This window comes from Trachemys scripta, chromosome 8, assembly GCF_013100865.1.
Source record: "Trachemys scripta elegans isolate TJP31775 chromosome 8, CAS_Tse_1.0, whole genome shotgun sequence".
Taxonomy (NCBI): Eukaryota; Metazoa; Chordata; order Testudines; family Emydidae; genus Trachemys; species Trachemys scripta.
The window spans coordinates 98,647,994-98,671,762 of NC_048305.1; the positions used below are offsets into that span (position 1 = coordinate 98,647,994).

General features: G+C 42.0%; 1 protein-coding gene across 3 annotated transcripts in view; it reads left to right on the forward strand.

The window, feature by feature from the left end:
* The window catches only part of RAB3B (RAB3B, member RAS oncogene family), a 148,586-nt gene that overhangs the window by 20,940 nt on the left and 103,877 nt on the right, over window positions 1-23,769 (forward strand). For all 3 annotated transcript variants that reach the window (XM_034780026.1, XM_034780023.1, XM_034780024.1), the window contains one exon: window positions 8,761-8,988. In XM_034780026.1, coding sequence (XP_034635917.1) covers window positions 8,761-8,988 — 228 coding nt within the window. The remainder of the gene's footprint in view (window positions 1-8,760; window positions 8,989-23,769) is intronic.

Consider the following 23,769-nt stretch of genomic DNA (forward strand, 5'->3'; position numbering starts at 1 on the left):
CCACACATGTAGGAGAAGTGCTAGGGGATATGTGTGTACTATCCCCCCTGTATGAGACAGAATCTGTGCCAGGAAAAATACAAGAAAGGTTATGAAACTAAGCATGCTTTAGGAATGAATACCTGAAGCGCTATGTAATTTCAGTGCTTATTTAGCCTCTGTGTCATGCTATATAATCTTGGTGTGATTGGAGCTTGTAAGTATAATTTTAGTGTAACATGGACCCCTGGAAATAATTAATAAGAGGTAGTAGTTTGTGCATAAAATAACAGTAAAAAGTTCAGCAAGCCTCCTATTTAACAGAGGCCTTAATGAAGTTGAACATTAGTTGCTTTTAACCACATAAAGTATTAAATAACTACTTTGACTGGATTAGCAGAATATACAACAGACCATTAAAACCTGATTATATTTTTTTGTTAAAATTGCACAAAAAATAATTGCATTAAAATGTAGTGGGCATTGCTCTTATCAAATTAACTCTGACTTGAAAATATGGGTTTAAAAACCATAGTCCAAAATGACAGTTAAAGGTCAATGAATCAAGTTTCCAATTATATTTTCTGGTAGCAGATGGGTGCAATGAAACCTAATGATTGAATTTGAAATGCTTTAATGCATCTTTTATCTATGGTTCTCACCATGTTGAATCTACCTTAGCATTCCGAACAAGATGTTATGTTTACTACAATTAACTGACTCAACTACAATTAAATGACTAGATGATATCTCCACCACTTATCACTGTATCAGCTTGCTATAGGACTTGTGAATCACAAGCAAAAAGAGATAATACATCTTTGATATCAACTTTGATACCAATGTCATCCTGATTTACTTATTAAATGTTAACACTGAAAGTTAAACCAATTAAAATTACATACAAGCTGACAAAAACAAGGATATTAAGAGTTAAGGAGACAGTCCAAGGATCTTTGCATAATTTAAAAAAAATATTCTCCTTCCTCTCCCTCTGTTTGCAACTCTCCCTTGGAAGTATGAAAACAATCTCTTTATCTTCTTATATTTTTCTATCATGCACACTGGTTTTACAATGCTCATGAATGCTGATCTGGGGGCATTTTATTTTTAATTTTGAATGAAATCCCAAAGTTCTTACTCAAACTTCCACTCAAGCAAGTAAATACTTCAGGATTTGTCCTATTCTTACGACTATTGTTTTCCTTTTTCTAAGAGCACTGAAACATTTTTTCCTAGGGGAAAAAATCTATAAAAGCAACGGTATATGGTATCAAGTATCAGAGGGGTAGCCGTGTTAGTCTGAATCTGTAAAAAGCAATGGAAGGCCTTGAGCTAGGGTCTGCAGGAGGCCAGGTATTCCAGGGGAACCAGCTTTGGGGCCCAGTGCTCTATACCAGAGCCAGGAAAGACACAAGGAACAGAGTACAGGAGGGACGGAGAGTGGTACTCTAGAGGAACCAGACTGGGGGATGAATGCTCTGTCCCAGAGCTAGAAGGACTCTCAAAGGTAGCCCAGAAAGTGGCTGGGAACAGGGCCCAGAGGGCAGACTGAAGAGAAGCCCCAAAGAGCAGAAAAACCTTTTTGTTTGTTGGGACTTCTTAGTTGGACTTTTGCAACCCCAGAAGGGGTTAAGTTTTGTTTGTGACTTGGCCAGAGGGCTAAACCACATCTCCAGCATGTACTGGTGTGTGGAGAACTGAGGAGACCCATCTTGGGGAAGGAAACTGAGGCAGGGAGCACCAGGAGTGCCACAGTTGGCCAGCAATGGTGGTTATGTTGCAGCCATGCTCTGATGCTCGTACACCATTCCCTGCCTGAGATTCCTCACCACTCCTGTGTGTTCTTTGGGATTTGAGAAACGGCACAACAACAAATGGGTATAAACTGGCTATGAAGCAATTTAAGCTGGTAATTAGAAACCTTCTTCTAACCACTAGAGGAGTGAAGTTCTGCAACAGCCTTCCAATAGGGCAAACAGCCTATCTAGTTTTAAGCTGGAGCTTGATAAATTTCTGGATGGGATTAGAGGGCAGGATTCCCTGCGATATCTGGGGACAGGACTCAGTAACCCAGAAGGCCTCTTTCAGTCCTGTGTCCTCTGTTCCTATGATTTAATCAAAGTCCTCTAAGGCAATCTTTCTCAATGACCGGCCCGTGGACAGGCACCGGTCCCTGAGATCTGCCTGACACAGTTTAGGAAGACAGCAAGCTGGTCACGAGTATCAAAAAGGTTGAGAAACACTGCTCTGAGGTGGTAGGATTCTCTCCTGTCTCCACATAACCTCTGTAGCGTTTGGCTTCTTCTCTGGACCATGGAGTACCGTCTCTTTGACCCTTTCAGTCAGTGTTTACAGTGATCTGAAAAGAGTGGGGATTCTTTAATCACCCCCATATCTGCAAGTCCCCTTTTTTCTGAGTGCTAGCTAGCTCATTGACATAGGGTACCTCCATTTGAAGAGAAAACCATCAAGGTTTAATGACCCCGCCCCCATACATATAGAGAGTCCGTAATACCAAACAGAATGTGTAAGTTGTACAAAGAGAGATTTCCCAAACTGTCACCCGGGGGGAGGGTGGGGGAGAAAGTTCAAGCAAGAAAATTGAACTTGAAAGAGCTTTTGAAACTGTGACCTCCTGATACTGCCGTGACTTTTAACTCCTCTTGTGATTGCTGTGGATCTTGAGTGCTTCAAAATCTCTGTACGACCCATCTAGAGTTGCTCTTCTGTGAAAACAGCAGAATGTTCTTTCCAAGAATCACTCACTTTTTATTTTTTAAACTGCTTCAATTGAAAGCTATACTGGCCAGTCACATTCTGTAATTGCTTTTTTAACAGAGATTTGAAAGAAGCATTTGTAGCCGTTTGCCCTCTTGATTATAGCAATCTGTGGGTCCAAGGATAGCAGCAGTACTTCATATTAAAAACCAGGTTGGATTTAGTGAATGGATTCCACAAAGATGGTGATATACAGAAAAGACTGATTGAGATTTAACCAGTGGGTCACTTTCTATTGAAGTCTAACTGTAATTCTAGAAATGACCAGGCTTTCAGTGATGATGGTGATGAAGCTGGTGCGTATGGGTGAATAAATAGAATATATTACCTCACCCACCTTGTCTCTCTCTGGGTGAATACGAAATGAAGAAAATGATCTCCTTCCCATCAGCACATGTTCCCATTAGCACTGGTGGTGATACGTGTATCAAGAAGAGTAGGTACTTTTAAATGTGAAGCCTCTGACTTCCTTCCATCATGGGGATAGTACACATTGATTAAGACAGAGAAATTGGTGGGTCTTCTTAGCTGTGTAATAAATGACCAGATTTCCAATACAGTATCAGAAATTGGGGCTATGCATGTGTATGTGTATGAGTGAGCAGCTAGTTTGAAGGTTTGCTTTAAAATTCCTACTCTGGTCCAAAAGTCATGAATAAAAGAATATTTTCCTGTTATGCTGGTGAGAAGAAAATTCATACTGTATCTTGTTGGTGAGTTTGCAAAGGATCTTAGCCTCATTTAATATTAAAATAAAAATATATAAAATGGACAGAATCTCAGCCTCGCCTAGGGTAATTGTGCAGAAGTTTTTGCTGCAGGCAGCGATGTTACTGAGTGTTTAACTGTTGCTTTAGGTGCTCTAGAATAAACTGTACACATTGGATAGTCTGTAAAACAGGTAGGCCTTGTAGTCCAGGTTGCATTAGTTTAACTAAAGATATGATTTTAAACTAATTTAATTAAACTGATGCAAACCCTTGCATGGACACTTACTTTGGTCTAAACTAGGCTTATTTTGGTTTTCCTAATTCCATAAGAATTTGATAAAATCCTGGTTTAAATGGATGGGTTTGTGTACCAGTTTAATGAAATTGGTTTTAAGTGGATTTTAGTAAAACTGGTGCAATTCTGTATGTAGATGAGGCCTTAGATCAAGTACTGGATAGGATTCCTCTGCTCCATAGCACTCAACTTTCCTGGGCCCAAATGTGGGTAGCAATGTGTGACCAAGTTCCAAAAGAGTGGGAACATACCTTCCTGCTTGAAGAATGATAAAATGCCATGGGATTCACTCCATGAGAGTAAACAGTCCGTTCTATCACTTCAGTGCAATGATTCTTTAGTTGTGGTGTCAATAACTTTCCACAATAAATGTAAGGGGACACCAAAGGTGAATAGAAAGTAGGGAACTGTGGGACTAAAGTGAGTGACTTTTCTCTTGAAAAGTGGGATATTTGAAAGAGAGGCCGTGACTCTAGTCCAACCACTGGACTCAAAGGGACTTAAGGAATCAGGGTTACAGGGGTAACTGGATTAAATGTAATAGACAGAAGGTCAGAACAGATATCTAATGGCCCCTTCTGGCCCTAAGCTCCCTGTACCAGTCTTGGCTCTCTCCTTCCTTCTCTCTGCTAGGCACCAGGGTATAATGGGTTTTAGGGGAGTTGTGAGTCTTGAGGGTAGGGAGAGTTTAGTGCACTACACCTAGCTCCTGTCACTGCTTCCTTTACTGGCAGCAGGCTCCCTTTAGCAGTGGATAAACAGAGTAATAGAAGGGGAAGGCAGCATGATAGTGACCATTGGATACCCTGTGACAGGTTAAAAAAATAGAACACCCCCTCCCGGGGGTCTCACTCCCAAAGACAATTTGTGCTTTCGACTATGTGCTCAGAAATGGGATAGAATAACTTTCTGGGATGAGTGGGGAGTTCTGTCTGTAGGCCCATTCAGATCTTGACCTCTGATCCTGCCAACAAGAAGAGGGCTGTTAGAAGACAGCTGCCTCCACTCATACTACCTAAGATCCACAAACCTGGAAATCCTGGACGCCCCATCATCTCGGGCATTGGCACTCTCACTGAAGGACTGTCTGGATATGTGGACTCCCTACTCAGACCCTACGCCACCAGCACTCCCAGCTATCTCCGTGACACCACAGATTTCCTGAGGAAACTACAATGCATTGGTGACCTCCCAGAAAACACCATCCTAGCCACCATGGATGTAGAGGCTCTCTACACAAACATCCCACATACAGATGGAATACAAGCTGTCAGGAACAGTATCCCTGATGATGACACAGCACAACTTATTGCTGAGCTCTGTGACTTTATCCTCACGCACAATTATTTCAAATTTGGTGACAATATATACCTCCAGACCAGTGGCACCGCTATGGGCACCCGCATGGCCCCACAATATGCCAACATTTTTATGGCTGACCTGGAACAACGCTTCCTCAGCTCCCGTCCACTCATGCCCCTTCTCTACCTACGCTATATTGATGACATCTTCATCATCTGGACCCATGGGAAGGAGGCCCTGGAAGAATTCCACCATGCTTTCAACAGCTTCCACCCCACCATCAACCTCAGCCTGGACCAATCTACACGGGAGGTCCACTTCCTGGACACCACCGTACAAATAAGCGATGGCCACATTAACACCACCCTATACCGAAAACCCACCGACCGCTACGCCTACCTTCATGCCTCCAGCTTCCACCCCGGTCACACCACACGATCCATTGTCTACAGCCAAGCACTGAGGTACAATCGCATCTGCTCCAACCCCTCAGACAGAGACCAACACCTACAAGATCTTCACCAAGCATTCTCAAAACTACGATACCCACACAAGGAAATAAAGAAACAAATCAACAGAGCCAGACGTGTACCCAGAAGCCTCCTGCTACAAGACAGGCCCAGAAGAGAAACCAACAGAACTCCACTGGCCATCACCTACAGTCCTCAGCTTAAACCTCTCCAACGCATCATCAGTGATCTACAATCCATCCTGGACAATGATCCCTCACTTTCACAGACCTTGGGAGGCAGGCCAGTCCTCGCCCACAGACAACCTGCCAACCTTAAGCATATTCTCACCAGCAACCACGCACCGCATCATAACAACTCTAACTCAGGAACCAACCCATGCAACAAACCTCGATGCCAACTCTGCCCACATATCTACACCAGCAACACCATCACTGGACCTAACCAGATCAGCTACAACATCACCGGCTCATTCACCTGCACGTCCACCAATGTTATATATGCCATCATATGCCAGCAATGCCCCTCTGCTATGTACATTGGCCAAACTGGACAGTCACTACGCAAGAGGATAAATGGACACAAGTCAGATATCAGGAATGGCAATATACAAAAACCTGTAGGAGAACACTTCAACCTCCCTGGCCACACAATAGCAGATGTAAAGGTTGCCATCTTACAGCAAAAAAACTTCAGGACCAGACTCCAAAGAGAAACTGCTGAGCTCCAGTTCATTTGCAAATTTGACACCATCAGATCAGGATTAAACAAAGACTGTGAATGGCTGTCCAACTACAGAAACAGTTTCTCCTCCCTTGGTGTTCACACCTCAACTGCTAGCAGAGCACCTCACCCTCCCTGATTGAACTAACCTCGTTATCTCCACACTGATATATACCTGCCTCTGGAGATTTCCATTACTTGCATCTGAAGAAGTGAGGTTCTTACCCATGAAAGCTTATGCTCCCAGTACTTCTGTTAGTCTCAAAGGTGCCACAGGACCCTCTGTTGCTTTCCACACAGAACTGCTCTCAGCCTGTCTCATTTCACATAAACCACTGAACAGTCATCGACTGCCAGTCACTGTTGCCCCAGGCTAGACTTGAACCAGTGGTCTGGAAATGAAATACTTCATGTATCTGTCACAGGGCAAACTACTCCAGGCCCTCAGGCCTCTCCTCTCAGTGACAAATACCATCCATAAATGAAAATGTTCCCCTACCAGGATACAAACAGCAGGGACATAGACAACTTTTTTTTATTTGGGAGGTGGTGGCTGTAATAACTGTTGAACATTGCTTTAATGAGTAGTTTTGCACCATGACTACATTTGTAAAAGCAGCAAAGAGTCCTGTGGCACTTTATAGACATGCATCCGACGAAGTGGGTATTCACCCACGAAAGCTCATGCTCCAATACGTCTGCTAGTCTATAAGGTACCATAGGACTCTTTGCTGCTTTTACAGATCCAGACTAACACGGCTACTCTCTGATACATGACTACATTTGTTTATCTCACTTTATCAAAAGCGGACAAACTTCTGTTCCAAAGTCAATGTTTCCTTTATTGATGCAGTCCTTAAATTTTTGGAGAGGCTAAAGCCTGGCCCACATCCCTAGTTGTCTACGCCCATGAGCAGCAATGAAAAGATAAACAGAAACCTCTCTTCTGACTGAGCTTCCACAGTCTCCTTCTCTGGTCAGAGCAGCCCCTGCTTGTTTTTTCCTGCCTTAGGCAGTGGTGATGTAGCTGTGTTAGTCCCAGGAGACCTGAAGAAGAGCTCTGTATAAGCTCGAGAGCTCGCTCTCACCAGCAGAAGCTGGTCTAATAGAAGGTATTACCTTTCCCACCTTGTGTCTCTTTTCCTGCCTTGTAAGTTACAGCAGTGAGCTATGGTTGCCTGATGAGTTCCAGCTACCTTGACTTTTCAGATAATTTAAACTTTTTCTGCATGGTCACTAAATCCTACCAAGGAGCACGGGAGAAGGAGGGGGTTTTAAGTAACTGTTCTCAGTTGGCCCCGGGGCCAGTATCCCTCTACCAGGGGCGGCTCCAGCGCAGCAAGTGCGTGCCTGGGGTGGCAAGCCGCGGGGGGTGGCCTGCCGGTCGCTGTGAGGGCGGCAGGCAGGTGGCTTTCGGCGGCATGCCTGTGGGAGGTCCGCTGGTCCCGTGGCTTCGGTGGCAATTCGGTGGCAGGGACGCTGATGGCACGGCAGCGGCGGACCTCCCGCAGGCATGCCACCGAATCCGCGTGACCAGCGGACCTCCCGCAGGCGCACCGCCGAATCCGCATGACCAGCGAACCTCCCGCAGGCGCACCGCCAAAAGCCGCCTGACTACCGTGCTTGGGGCAACACAAAACATAGAGCCGCCCCTGACCTCTACCCAAAGGGGTAGTATAATCTGTCACAATAAATAATAAATAAATAAATGCCATGGACAGTTCCTCTAAGCTATTCCATTCCACACAGATGCCATTTATATTAATTACTATTTTGAACGTGGATAAATAATGGATGGACTTAGTGAGACTTCCCCCTCCCCCCCCAATATTTGTAGGAAACTTTAAAAGATCCTCTCTAGTGATAGACAACCAGCACAGCTAGCACAGTTTGGTATTTAGGAAATTCTAGTTTTCTCTTGTAGTCGTTAATGAAACTATTTCTGTTTACCTACCCACCGTGGCTGCCTAAATGAATTGTCCCAGCTGCCAAGCTAGTGCATTGTAATAGAGATTTCAGTTCTCAGCAGCTTATTGAAGTACTCTGTAATTTTGAGTAAGAATGCTGTTTCTCTGTTAATAGTTGAAAAACCTAAAATCACCAATTTATCCCTTTGATGAATCCAGATCTGTGCATCACATTTATGGCCTGGGCTTGACAATTACACATGCTCTCAGTGTTGGTGCTATGCATAGGAAGATTAAGCAATTGCTTGGGGCCCCCTGTTTGCTTTTTTAGTATGTGTTGTGTGTGGGGAAGCCCCCTCCAAATATTCCTGATTAAGGCCCCCAGCAGTGGGCTAGAGCGGTCTCTACATGCACTGGTACATGATGGGAGCTAAAAATTAGGCTCCACATAGATGATTTCAAAGTGTATTTTTCCCTACTTAAATAAAATGCCTCAGAAAGAAGGGATACATGTTAAGTATGAGGTGCTGAGTTGAGGACAGTTAACACTAAACTACTCTTAAATTTGCTCTGTGTCATTGTCATTTTCTTAGATGGCTTCAGTAACAGATGCCAGATACAGACACAATGATGCTTCAGACCAAAATTTCGATTATATGTTCAAACTCCTGATCATTGGCAACAGCAGTGTGGGCAAAACGTCCTTCCTCTTCAGATACGTCGATGACACTTTCACACCAGCTTTTGTTAGCACAGTCGGAATTGACTTCAAAGTGAAAACTGTTTACAGGAATGACAAGCGGGTGAAACTGCAGATCTGGGTAAGTGCTGGCACTTGCCAAATATTTTATTTAAACCTGAGCGAAGATATATCAGAAAAAGTAATCATAAATGCTAAGAACAAAATAATTTGAAGCATTTGGCTTTTTGAAAGTAAATCCTGGATTATTCTAGGTTTATTATTCATGGGGTTTTGTGTGATTGTATCTTTTCCCCACACTTGGAGACATTAAATCTGATCAGCTTATATCCACCAAATATATTTGCATCTTCCTGCAATATTGCACTGCTGGGCAGAAACAGGTGAATTCACTCCAACTACTGAGGGTCCTCCCACACATAGCTACAGGGAGTGAGGGTGTGTGATATGGTATACCAGGCTCAGAGGCTCCCTGCTGGAGGCCTCTGGGTCCTATCACTAGGGCTTCGTGTCTGTCATGGAGGTCGCGGAAGTCATGAATTCTGTGACTTTCTGCAATATCCACGACTTCTACAGCGGCCGGTGTGGCTGGCCCCAGGGTTCCCCTGAGCAACGGCCGGTGCGGCTGCCTGAGCAGCGGTCCTGGGGGCGCCCTCCCAGCAGCCGGGGTTGCTGGCCCTCTGGTTCCCACCCCCAGCAGCAGCTTCCCAGTTCTCCCCCCCCCCCCCCCAAGATTTAGTCAGGGCTATTTTTAGTAAAAGTCATGGCCCAGTCACAGGCCATCAATTTTTGTTTATTGCCCATGACCTGTCCATGACTTCTTTTTTTACTAAAAATACCCATGACTAAATCGTAGTCTTACTTATCACACTTGTCACAGAAAAAGGGCAGTAGAGAAGCAATCCAAGCGGCCTAGAGAGACTGCGCGGGAAGCGGCCATTAGCCACTGGGGAAGTGGCCTGAATATTTGACACACCACTGGAAGGGGTCCTGAACTGTTAGTGGCCCAGCTGGAGAACTGGGGCCAGAAAGTCTGAGTGGGCAAAACCATTGCCTCCAGAGAAGGCGGCCTGGGGGTACAGCTCCAATACCAGGCCGGGGACTGTATAAAGACTGAGAGGCCTTGCGATGGGTCTCTGTTGGATTGTCTGGGAAGGGGTTTGTTTTGTTTGTATTACCTACAGATTGTGTGGGACTCAGCTGGAGGGCTGAGTCATTGAAACCGCTGACAGGGTCACCATAAACTGAAAGAGAGTACAGGCACATGCACATGGCCAGAGGGCACTTGCAAGAGGTGGGTGCCACTCTGTTAAAGGGTGCTAAAAGCCAGCTCTGGTGAAACCACATCAAATCTCAACTAGAAGGAGAGATTCATACAAAAAGCCAGTCATATAATTTCTGCAATGAGCCAGAATTTCACTGTCAAGTCAGGAATCTTAGATATATTGCTGAACTACAGAGTACAGCACAGGGCTACAACTAAGTAACCATGCTATGAGTTCATCATGTTTCTTTTATGAAGTGCAAATGTTTTAGAAACATTTTTTTATTACATGTGACAGATGACTTCAAATTCATTTATGCAGCAAAATTGACCCTGATAGTGTTTAACCTTTCAGATACCCCAGAAAATTTGCATTCAAACTGTGTTGGAAAGCTGTGCTCAGGCTTTTGTGTTTTGAAGAATTAGAAAGCACCCACTTGGAATTCCCTAGCAAAATACTCCCATTTGTATTAAACACGTGAAAAAGATATCAAACGGAGAGAGAAGGGCAGCTATCAAACCAAATTTCAGAGAGCCAGCTGCAGCAGCTTAAAATGGTTCTCTGTATAGCTTTGTCTCCAGACTAATTAAACAGAGGCACTGGATATAAGGTTAGTTGAAACAATGTGTTGTCATTTTCCAGACATTTCTAGCCAATAGAAAAATGGCAGATACACAGTGTTCTAATTAATCCATATGCGATGGATTCATAACTAATCCTTTAGTTTCTAGATTAAAATATACCACTGTACAAAGCACATCATTCTGAACTGCTGCTGTCCTGATTTGAGAGTGGGCATCTAATCAGAGGATTTTTTTTAACTAAAGCATTTTCCATAGTAAATATAGAGTTAATTTGATCTCTTATGTATCCAGCTGCAAGGTACAACAGATTTAATAGCAATACAATCTTTGCCATGTTGCTAGATTCTGGTAATAAAATAAAACTGATATATAGGTTGGCACAGATCTAGCTGTGAAATTATTTGATTTAGTATTTGGGTTATGAGGATATGTCAGAGTTTAAAGCCATTACCAAATTAAACATGTTTCTCCTCCTGTGTTTGACTTTATTACAGGACATCATGTCCCTGCTGTTAATGAAGTTTGTAAAAGGAAGGCAAACTTAAAGTTATGTGAAGTTTATCAAGAACATTCTAAATAAAATTTAGAATTAATCAAAAGTTTTAAATAAATATGTTTGAAGTTTTCTGGAAAAGCCTTAAACTTGAAAAGAGATAATATACTATGTTGATTTTTTCAGAGAGAAGTCACTAAAATAGTAGGATTTGTAATATTAGAGTATCAACATTAGTGTATGTTGATTTAAAATGAAAAAATTAAGTACTTAACAATTCCAGGGTGAAGTACTTTTATTTGTATATCTCTTTCACAGATCCGTAATATGAACCATAACTTAAGAGTTTTAACAAAGATTTTAAGTAGGTACCTTTTAAAACCACTTAATATTTCAACCTGTTTTGAGCTCATTTGCTCTTGTCATGAACCTGAATCTGTAATTTGAATGTAAGCATTAAACAAAGCATGGTAGTGGTGGCTATTAACAGACCAAAATCTGAGCCCTTACAAGGCACAAAATGCAACGGAGTGCTCGTAGGTGGATGAAAGGAATTGTTTTCTTATAAATGTATCTCCTGGTGTTAATTTTGCTTCTTTTCTTTTAAAAATTGATTTACAGAGCCTACATTAGGCTCTAATCTGTTTAAATACTGATGGTACCACTCCCCATTGATTTCAATGGGACCATATGCAGAGAAAGCTACTACTCAATGTGAATGAGGGAACAGGGTCAGGCTTTTCTTTGTATTAGTGCATGAGAAGCAGAACAATGGGTGAAACTGACTAAAAACAAAAATGAAATCGGCTGTTAACTATGAAGGGCAAAAAGTAAACAGTTTACATCTTGAAAAATAATTGGAAAATTCTTTGTTTTAGTAATGCAAAGTTTATTAGTAACAAAGGAAATAAGATATCTTATTTTGAAATTTGTGGGACCTGATTCTCCAGTGCCTTGAATCTTGTGCAGTTGTTTACATCTTTGTGAAGTGGGTGCAAAACATTACATGAGACGTAAGGCAGAGGAGAATCAGGCCCATGACTTTTTACCTTGACAGTGTCTTTGGATAACAATGGGTGAAATTTATCACTGTGCAGAGCCAGCACAAAATCTACACATGACTTAAATCCTGTTTTGAGGTCTTAAGTGGGACTTAAATGGTGCCTAGCTCTTGTGCTGACCTTCTGCCTGGGAATGAATTTCATCCTAAATTCATTATCTGTGAAAGTAGCCCGTGACTGATTTGGGGCATCAACACCATTCTATCACTTAACTTGAAAGAGCACATTCACTATACAGATGTGTCTACACCAGCAGCTCTCCATGGGTGCAGGTGCACTGGGTTAGAACTAATAGCAGCTTTGTAAGGCTTTGTCGGAGAGTTAAACAACACAATAGTTAAAACCAACTGAGCCTTGCTGAAACTTGAGGCTTCTGGCCCTGATGGAGCTATTCCAGTAGAGGATTATGGGTCTGAGTTTGGCTAATATAGACAATGGCCAGGCATGTGGTATTCTGGATTAAATGAAATCTCATTGGAAATTTCACTGTTTTAATTCGTGGCTTTCCGGACAAGGTCATGCTAATGTTTTTCTTTTTATTTAAATTAAAGCCAATGAAACTTAACAGCAACTCTTACTTGATCAGTTGTAACACAAAATTATTTCCTACAGTAAGAAGGACGAGGTAATTATTTAAAGAACCCCTTGAGTTTCCTTTGAGTATCAAATTTCATGGAGCAATGTTGTTAGGGACGTATAATGTTCTCTGCTCTACCATCTTTTTCAGTTTGACAGTCATGAAGCCCTTTTGAATGATGTGTCCTTGGCAGACTGGAATTGTAGTGCCACTCCAGTGGCTATCTATATAAGTTTTATCTGCTATCATGCAGAACATGGGGGGAGGAAGAAAGCCAGTTGTAGTAAGTGTACCTCATAGAGATAATTTATTGCTATGGATCAGAATTATTATCCTAGAACCACTACCTCTTGGTGCTGATGGGGTTTGCCTTTTGCTTACATTGATCAAAACAATGGACAATTTGGCGGGAAACTCAGACTAGTAGTAGTTTCTTTGATTTTTCTTTTCTGTTTTCAAAGATTTCAAAAATTTCACACCTTTCCCGAGTGCCAATTAGGGTGACCAGATGTCCCTATTTTATAGGGACAGTCCTGACTTTTGGGTCTTTTTCTTATATAGGCTCCTATTACCTCCCCCCCCCACCCCCTGTCCCGATTTTTCACATTTGTTGTCTGGTCATCCTAGTGCCAATCAGTAAAGACCGTAACAGCTTGCCAGTCAGAGACTATTGTAACCTAGCTAATGTGCTTTGGTATTAAAATGTCTAGTAGAAATTGATCTGTGTTTGCAAGATGGAGATCTTATTTCTGTGCATGTGTTTTAGGAAGTTCACAGTTTATGCACAAAGATTTAATGATTAGTTAGGTGTAATGATCAATAAAGGAGGGCCCTAATCAATCCTTATAAAAGGATTCCCCACAGCTGTTCTAGTTTGAGTCAGGAATTTAATAAATGATCCTATTTGAGATCTGTGAATAGTGTTTTTATCTCTTGGGTTGGAAATAGGAGAAAACATATTAAAGAACAAAAACATGAACAATACTTTTAAAGATACAATTGCTTTGTAAAACTTCTGTTACTGGAGTGCAAAATGACATATTTTGCCCTGAGAGGGAATAAGAAATGTAATAATTAAATTCAGTTAAAAAAAAAAAAACCTCTCTGCGTACTTTGTTATATGCACTGTAATTTTTACACATCTGGCATATTATTCTGCTTTTGTTTATGAAGGTGGTTTTGTACAAAGGGTTGAATAAATTGCTTTAAATTAGAATTTTCCAGCATTGAATTGAATTGGTGAAAGATAATGAATAAACCATTTTGTGTTTTAGGATTTCTCTGTAAACATAGTTCATAAAAGCTGGTTACAATGTATTCATTTATATCACTGGCATTTAAAAAAAATCCCGCTTGGCAGAAAGAATCTCATCTACTGCATATTTGTAAGAAGCTAATTTATAACCTTGTCGTACGTGTGTTTCAGGATTACTTGTCTCTTGACAAACAGTTCTGTATTCCCAGAGATATTAATTACTGATCAGAAAGGAAAGCCATTCTATTTGGGGTTATGGTGTTTTCTCATTATTTAAAATAAATAAATAAACCACAGGGGTAACTTTGTACATTCTTAACAAACATATACAGCTACTACTTAGAACTGTGTTCAGGTTGCCTAGCAGCCAGGAAAAGGCATTTTGTATAGATCCAGAGGGATGTGGTATGAATGAATGGACGTGATTTTGATTTTAGGAAGGGATGGTGCAAGAATGGTTTTATTATTCTTTAACTGGTTTCCACATGTTTAATATGTTTATGTGAATATTGGTTTATGTCACAATGGATGGATATATATATATATATATATACACAACAGACCTCAAGAGCAACACTATCAGAGATAAATACAAAAGGCCAAACTCACTCAGTGACCAAAATCCAGAATAATTCCACTAATTCAGTGGTAGTCTGAATTTACAACACATTTACATCAGGATAACTGCTGGTGGAACTTGGCTGAAAAAAACATATTGCACACCGCCGCTACCCCAGGGCTCCGGGGGCTATTTAAAGGGCCGGGGTGGTAGAAGCAGGGAAGTCCTGGGCCCTTTAAATAGCCCCTAGAGCCCTGGAGTAGCGGCGGGGCTCCGGGGGTTATTTAAAGGGCCCGGGGCTCCCACTGCCTCTACGGCCCCGGCCCTTAAATAGCCGCTGGAGCCCCGCCGCCCCTCCGGCGGCTATTTAAAGGGCCCAGGGTGGTAGAGGCGGGGAGTCCCGGCCCTTTAAATAGCCCCTGGAGCCCTGCTGCCGGATCCCTGGGGGAGCAGCGGCAGCTGGGGGCTCCAGCAGTGGTTTAAAGGGCCCGGGGCAGTAGCGGTGGCTGAGCCCTGGGCCCTTTAAACTGCTGCCGGAGCCCCCAGCTGCCGCTGCTACCCCGGCGGGGGAGGGGGAGGGCACTTACTGGTACAGGGCGTGCCGGGACTGGCTCTGACCCCTCCCATCACCACCCCTTCTGCCCGAGGCCCTGCCCCTTCCAGGGGCCAGAGCCGGCCCCAACCCAGCCCCGTACCGGTAAGTCCCTGTTTCTACTTTCACCACTGCAGGAGACCCTCTCCTGTTGCTGTAGTGAGTGGCTATGCTGAAGTGACACAGTGGCACAGCTGTGCTACTGTAGCATTTCAAGTGTAGACTGACCCCTAGATTTTAAATTGGGCATCAGATGGAAAGGCAAAAAGGGTTTGATATTCAGATGGACAAAGGATATTTAGACTCCAACATGATTTCAGGATACAGCCAAACAGACACTGGGAAAACTTCTGTTACTGGAATAAACGGTACACTTTCCTGAAGGTTCTAGAAGTGTACAGTTTATTCCACTGACAGAAGTTTTCCCAATGCTAAACTGGCTAGACCTTTAGTGGGTATTAATAGCTTTGATGACTGTTAGAGAGAGACACATTCTCCAGCACTCATGCACAGCTGTGAATAAGGTATAGTAATGTCATTCTGTTTTTGTGGAAAGGATGCTGGCAAATTGAAACTTGACAACCACTAATTAAGCTGAATAGCTGTTTCCGTTTTTTAAAAAAGCAATCCAGCTGTAGTTGCCCGGAAGGCAAATATGTAATATTTTAAAAAGCCATTTGCATTAGTCGTCACTTGAATGATAGTGTTACTATGGAGCACACCTGATGGGGAGGAGACTCTAAGAAGTAATGCTGATAACTAAGTTAATTTTTCTTTTTAAAGAGATAAAAATAGAATGTCATAGTGCTTAATATAATTGTAAACTGTAATATTTTAATGTTAATTATACACTTCCCCAAGAAGATAATTATGCATGTTGGATGAGAGAGTCATCTGTTCCCGCAGCTTCAAGTTCCTAATATATTTCTGATAAATTCTTTATAAAAACCTACTCTAGATTAAATGCTGCTACTAGCTTGTTTCTCAAAAAGATACAATTCTCTATTTTAATGAATGTATGCAGTAGTTATGCATGACCTGAAGATAAACTGGCCATGATTCTGCCCTCATACCACTATATATGAGCAGTAACTCTAATGAAGTCAGTGGTGTGACAGGATCCCCGGGGTGCAGCCTGGGACTGTGGGACCGCTGTGCCCCCTTAACTCTCCAGCCTGGGCTGTCTTTCACAATGCTTTGCTAGTGCCAAGCAGCAAACCCCTCCACATGTGGTTGTGCTGAGTGATAACAGCGCCTGGAGCCCCACACCCAGCTAGATTGCATGAATGTTCCCAGAGCCACTCATGAATCTGAGAGAGAGAGAGAGGCACCAGCTGAATCCCCCCCAGCTCCCAGCCTTGTACCTCAGGAATATACCGTCATGAGCAGTGCAAGTTTATTAAGTGTTTCGCAACTTCATCAATGGAAAGTGGATATACACCAGCCTTTGTAAACCTGAGCAGATTTACCAAACACTTCAGGCAAACTCGCTGGTAAAGATAAACAGTAAAACAAGTTTGTATTGACTACAAAAGATAGATTTTAAGTGATTATAAGTGATAGGCAAAAAGTCAGAGTGGTTACCAAAATAAAATATAAGCATGCAGTCTAAACTCTCAACCCTATTAGACGGGGCAACATCTAGATTAAGCGGTTTTTCTCACCCCACTGGATATTGCAGTTCATAGTTCAAACCTGGGCCAGTCTCCCCTGTTGGAGTCTTCAGTCTTCTGAGTGTCTTTGTTGCTTGCAATGTAGGTGGGGGGAGGAGAAAAGGGCTAAGTATAGGGTCACTGTGTTCTGTTTTATACCCTCAGTACCATGTGCTTGGAGAACATAGGTCCAGGCATGTCTGGTTGGCATTGCGGAGTCCCCAGGCAAGGTTGAGCAATTCCCCTGGTGTGGCCTTATGCAGATGAATCATTGAATTGTAACTCCTTTACTGGACAATGGCTGTTGATGGTGGTTTGACACCCGCCCTGGCATTGGTTACTTTCCTTGATGTTTCTGGGGAGCTAATATCTGGCTGATTCCCCCAACTTACAGCATGTTTTAGTGACAACTATACAACGCAATTCCCATAACTTCATATGCACTAATGATCTACATATTTAGATAGAACAGTGACTTTCAGCAGATCCCCTGATACCTTACATGGCATGCTTTATATGCAATATCACAATGATATATAAATTAGGAATATGGGGGTTACAGGGTGCTCCCCCAAGGTATAGAACATCACAGGTGGATTTACATCAGTTTAACTCTCTAGTTATCAAAACTAGGCCCCTGTCATTTGATATCTAGAGAGAGAAAATCAAAATGGCCAAGATCATGACAGATAAAAGAACAAATTGGCCCACATAGCAAAAGGAAAGGGTTTTAAATAAAAACGCATCTCATTGTTGCAGCATCAAAAACTCTTTGGGTCATGAGAATGAAAAAACATCTAGGCTCCAGGGACATAAGAAAGAACAACCATGTTCCTGCTTAAATATAAATCAAGCCAGTAGTTTTATGAAACAAATAAGCTAGGGCCTTTCCTTAATGGTAGTTTCCCAAATATTGCTGTGGCAGGAAAGGACCTGATCGGAGAAGAAAAATAACAGGCAAAAATAGCCTGGTAAAGGGGTAAAAATACATGTCACAGAGAAAAAAACATTCGTGTCTCTCTGAAAATGGGAAAACAGTAAACAAAAGTGCTAAGTATGAGTAATACCTACAATTAGTGAAGAGAGAGAGCTTCTATGCTGCCCTGAAAGGTAAGCTAGCTACTACTGAACACTGCATAGAACGGTTCCTCTTCAAAACACAGCACAAACGTTAGCTAATACAGCCCCACAGAATCCCTGTGAAGTAGTTAAATAATGTTATCCAAATTTTACAGGGGAGGAAAGTGGGGAGTAAGAGAAGTTAAATGTTGAAGAAGTTGTTAGTGGCAGAGCCAGGCTTATTATTTTATTCATACTCTGTATTTTATTAATTATTTATGTAGCATTATCGTCGTCCATAACCCAGGTAGTGGTTTGTATAGTGACAGTGGATGTAGAAGAGTCACTACCAACAGTTTGTAAGGCCTTGGCTACACTCGTGGATTCACAGCGCGCTCTCGCAGCGCTGCAAGTACTCCACCTCTCCGAGGGGAGTAGCTTGCAGTGCTGCGAGCGAGCGTGCAGCGCTGCAGGCGCTGATTACACTGGCGCTTTACAGCGCTGCACTCGCTGCGCTCGGGGGGGGTGTTTTTTCACACCCCTGAGCGCAGCGAGTGCAGCGCTGTGAATTGCCAGTGTAGCCAAGGCCTAAGTGGCTATTCTAGTGGCTACGTGTGGGCTGCCCTGCAGAGGGAAGGATGGGCATTTGAACGGAGCCAGGCTGTTTTCTTAGGTATGCCATTTCTCTGACTGTACTGTGAATGGTCAGAGTATTGATAACCAGTCATCTTCTATAAGTCACACACAACTTGTTTTAATCACACTGCAATTCAAGGAGAGTCCCACAACTTCTACATCTTAAGTAAATCCTTTAGGGAAAGCTAACATGGGCTAAGCTGCTGAGCCAAGGTGAATGATAGGTGTCCCAGAGGGGCCTTTCTTAGGGAGAAGAAGCAGGTGGTTCTGTAAATCAGCACCTTCTTGCTCCTTGTTCAGGAAGCAGCACTGGTATTTTCTGTGCAGAGGTATTTGTCTCATTGAACCCTGGCTAAGGAGTACCTGGCATGGGACAGAGAGGGAAGAAATAGTACAAAAACAATTAAATCTGAGTATGTAGAGTACAATAGGATTTTTCCTTTGTAACTGAGTCCTTTCTTTGGTGCTGTGTATTTTTGTTAAATCAAACCTGTAACTTAAGACCTCTGAGGACTGTGACCCAATTTTTTAAATAGCTGTTTGACACACACATCAAGAGAAACTGGGAGAGCTTCAAAATACAGCTTCCTCAGCTGTCTACACTGAAGTTTTCACTGGGATGTTGTTTGGGCAGTCTCTGAATTTCTTCTCTAGTCACACCCAGGCAAGGGCATCAGGTTAAGTAGACTCAACTCTTCCACCTTCCAAACAAACCCCACTTCTTTAAACACTGATGAATCACTGGTGGAAGCAGGAATAGCGGAATTTCTTCTTCTGGCTCTGAAGGTGGTTACAGTCCTAGTTCACTTCATCACCTGGACTGCCAACCCCAAGCATTAAAAAAACATGAGATTGGCTTATGTATCCCAAGATTTTAAAAAATAATAATTTTGAGGGTCTGTCTCTTTGTGTGTGTGTTTTTTCTGGTTTTTGAGCTTTTCTGGTTCACATTTACAAGCTTTTTCTCCGCAAACACAAGAGCTAGAAATGTACTAATTTTTTTTTAATTACTTGAAATTTTCACATGATAAAATGACTACAAGAGCTGGAGCTTAAAACCCCCAAATATCAAAAGACTCATGATAAAATTGTGAGAGTTGGCAACAGTGCCTCACATATATTAAACCCTTCTCAGTAAATGGCATAATTTTGAATGACTATATATAAAATGTAGTAGGGATATAAACTAAGAAAACCAGTCAGAACTGGAAAGTAGCTTTGTGTAGTTTTTTCAGTAGGTGCAAATGTAAATCTGTGGGTCTGGGGCCAATCTATATAAAGACTTCTGTTTACCCTTAATATTGACATTCATTAGCAAACTTCAATTAGTTAATGTTTATTCAATGCTTTGGAAATATAAAGTGTTACATAAGTAGCGATGGGCTGAGAAAGTGATATATGGATCTGAAAAGGTATGGGCTGAGGTTCCGGGGGTCGGTCTGAGACTGATTCAGGGCTATGGGTGAGGTTATAGTCTAGCCGTTTTCATGAGATTTCAATCAAAATTGGCAGAAATATAAAATCAGCTGATCATGTAATATCTCTGCCATTTTTGGTTGGTCTCATGAGATTTAGACTGCATCCAAACTAGAACTGGAAAACAGTCCCCTTCAACTTAGAGCCAAAACCACAGAGACTGGTTGGGATCTAGGGATTTGAACCCAAAGCCCCTCATAATTCAAGGGGATTCAGATTAGAGATTCCAGTTTTGCCCTATCTTGGTATGTAAGTGCTTAATATTGTTGTTGTTACTATATTTCTTTAATAAAAGCTCAAAGATGTACTTTCATCTGGAATGATCACAGAAAAATTATAGAATGTATTTTTTTTTCAGAAGCAGAATAATAATCCCTTATGTTTAATTAAATAAAATACAATATCTTCTTTTACATAAGTTAACAGGCTTTTCTTTACATTAAGATGTATATATAAAAAAACGTGCAGGCAAAATAAAAGTGATTACATGTACAAGGCATGGATGTTTTTACAGTCTTTCAGTCAGAAACCCTGTAAATTAATGGTTTTGCATCAACAATGCAATTGTCTATTTTAAATATGTATCTGCTTATGTCTTGGGCGCTATTGTATTGATCTAACAACTTAAGCTTGCTGAGTAGGGCACTTTTGTGTTTGCACAGTTAAGCAGTTGGCCTGCAAGATTTATTTCTGTTTATAGTTAATCACCCTCAATCCCTTTGCTATCTCATTATAAGCCTCATGCTGTACTCCACTGAGAAGTATGAGTCAAATTCAACCCTAATGTAAGCTCCATTGACTGCAGTGAAGTTGTTCCTGCTTATACCAAGGTTACATTTAACCTTATTACAAGCTACAACATCTCTTGCCTTGCTACTTGGACTATCTCTTTGCATGGTGAATATGAATGCAATATATTTGCTCTTTCTTGGTTCACTTCAGTAAAATCATTCTTGTAAAATCATTCCAATATCTCATCCAGGGCCATATGACAAAAAGAGGGAAGAAGCAGAATGCAGATTCCAGTACATTATTATTTTGTTGAAGAGGTGCCAATTGACTAAAGGTCAACAGACCTGTTCTAATGAATATGGTCTAATGTTAATTAGTTGTCCAATAGGAAAAGAGCTTTCGTGAAAATTTTCAGTGAAAAATCTGTCATTGGTTCCAGGTGGACAACTAGACGTAGGAACAGAACAATTGATCTACTGGCCATTGGGGTTAATGCTTCTAAAATAGAAACCAGGAGAGACCATGCAGGATTCAAATAGGGTTGAGTGGAATTTTCACTAGGGAGTAGAGAAGGCTTCTCTTGGTTTTTCTATAATGACTGGCAATTCAAAGTCTCGAAAAATATTTTGCTATCATTGACAATGACTATATTGTATCTGGTGGTGGGTCTGAACCAAACCTCTCAGATCCCACTGCTCTCCATACGTTGTGGAATTTCACTTCTGAATATTAACTTTGTGGCCACCTCAAGCAAATCAGTAGTTATCACAAATTATAAATAGCAGTATTCTGGTTGTCTGTCTGCACTTTTTGTCCCAAGCTAAACAAGGATGAGACAACTTGACAAAGAAATAAGTCTGTGATGTTACTAATCCTTTTTTCAATATGACTGAGATTAACACAGCTAGTATTTATGAAATGATCAATTTAAGAGAGGAACAGCCAATAGAAGCTGAATCACATGTGGTGCAACGTGTGACTGTGTACTTTACAGTGTTGTTGTAGCTGGGTTGGGTCCCAGGATATTAGAGAGACAAAGTAGGTGAGGTAATATCTTCTATCGGACCAACTTCAGTAGGTGGAAGAGACAAACTTTCGAGTTTACACAGAGCTTGTCTTCAGGTCTGGGAAAGGTACAGAAGTTGGTCCAATAAAAGATACTACCTTACCCACTTTCTCTCTATTGTGCACTGGTATTAAAGACTAGTTAATTAATTTCCTAATTCCTGATCACTTACTAACATGCTAATTCACCAACAAGGATGGAGTGAATGACAACTTCAGCTAAACCTCCAACACCACCTGCTGATGGTCTGCGTTCTACATTTTTATCAGATTAAATTATTTTCAGTCATGTGGAAGATGATGATCACTAGGATGATCCAAGGAATGGAAAATCTGTCGTATGAAAGGAGACTCAAGGAGCTCGGTTTGTTTACCTTAACCAAAAGAAGGCTGAGGGGGGATATGATTGCTTTCTTTAAATATATCAGAGGGATAAATACCAGGGAGGGAGAGGAATTATTTCAGCTCAGTACTAATGTGGACACGAGAACAAATGGATATAAACTGGCAGTTGGGAAGTTTAGGCTTGAAATTAGACAAAGGTTTCTAACCATCAGAGGGGTGAAGTTTTGGAACAGCCTTCCGAGGGAAACAGTGGGGGCGAAAGACCTCTCTGGCTTTAAGATTAAGCTTGATAAGTTCATGGAGGGGATGGTTCGATGGGATAAAGTGATTTTAGTCAATAGGTCAATATCGTGCCATCACTGGTAATTAGTAACAATGGTCAATGATGGGATATTAAAAGTTACTACAGAGAACTTTTTCCAGAGGCTCTGGCTAGAGAATCTTGCCCGCATGCTCGGGGTTCAGCTGATCGCCATATTTGGGGTCGGGAAGGAATTTTCCTCCAGGGTAGATTGGCAGAGACCCTGGAGGTTTTTCATCTTCCTCTGCAGTACGGGGCAGGGGTCGCTTGCTGGAGGATTCTCAGCGATTTGAAGTCTTTAAATCATGATTTGGGGACTTCAACAACTGAGTCAAGGGAGAGAATTATTCCAGGAGTGGGTGGGTCAGCTTTTGTGGCCTGTATCATGTGGGAGGTCAGACTAGATGATCATAATGGTCCCTTCTGACCTTAGAGTCTATGAATCTATGGGTCTATAAGATGAAGGACACAGGATTGTCCCTGAAGCATTCCCAGATGTGTGGGGAATGATTGTGTGTGAAGTGGTTCTTACGATATCAAGCCACATTCTTTGCTGAAGAGAGCAGAGACCTCTTTTTGCCATTAGGGCCCTGTCTGCACTAGACAAACAGCTGTGATTTAAAAAAACCCCACAAAACTATAACCAGGTCATGACATCCACATCTTTCCTGGTTACTCCAAGAATGGGTAAATTGTTCCTACACAGCAGCTTTTTTTTTTTTCACAACACAAACATGCACTGACCATGTCCGTGCACTCTCACCTACCAAACTCCCTACTTTTGTTTGTGCATTCTGGGAAAATCTGTGGAACTAAAAAGAGGGGATCCATAGGGGACAAAGCGCCAGAGGGTGGACAAAGAGCAACAATACATAGCATGGTGCATTCTGGGATGTCCTGCCACATGGAAAGCTGAGAGGTCAGGAGGTCTCATCTGCAAAGAAATATAACTATTATGACCTTGTTGCAGGAAGACATCTGTCAGCCTAGGCTGCTGGTAAGGGCAACACTTGGTTAGTTCCCATGGTCATTAAAAATATTAACTATGTTGTCTGAGGGCACAAACCATGGTTAGGGCCAATTATGTTACTAACTGGTCACAAACTCAGTAGCACCATTTATAAGGTAGACATAGACTTCGGAGCCCCTGGCTGTCATATTGGGCTCCTTGGCTTTTGTCATAGGTTCGGCTTTGCCATGTTCCAGCCTAAGAAATTTCCAGATTGGAATTCCCCTCTTCAGATTGTGTC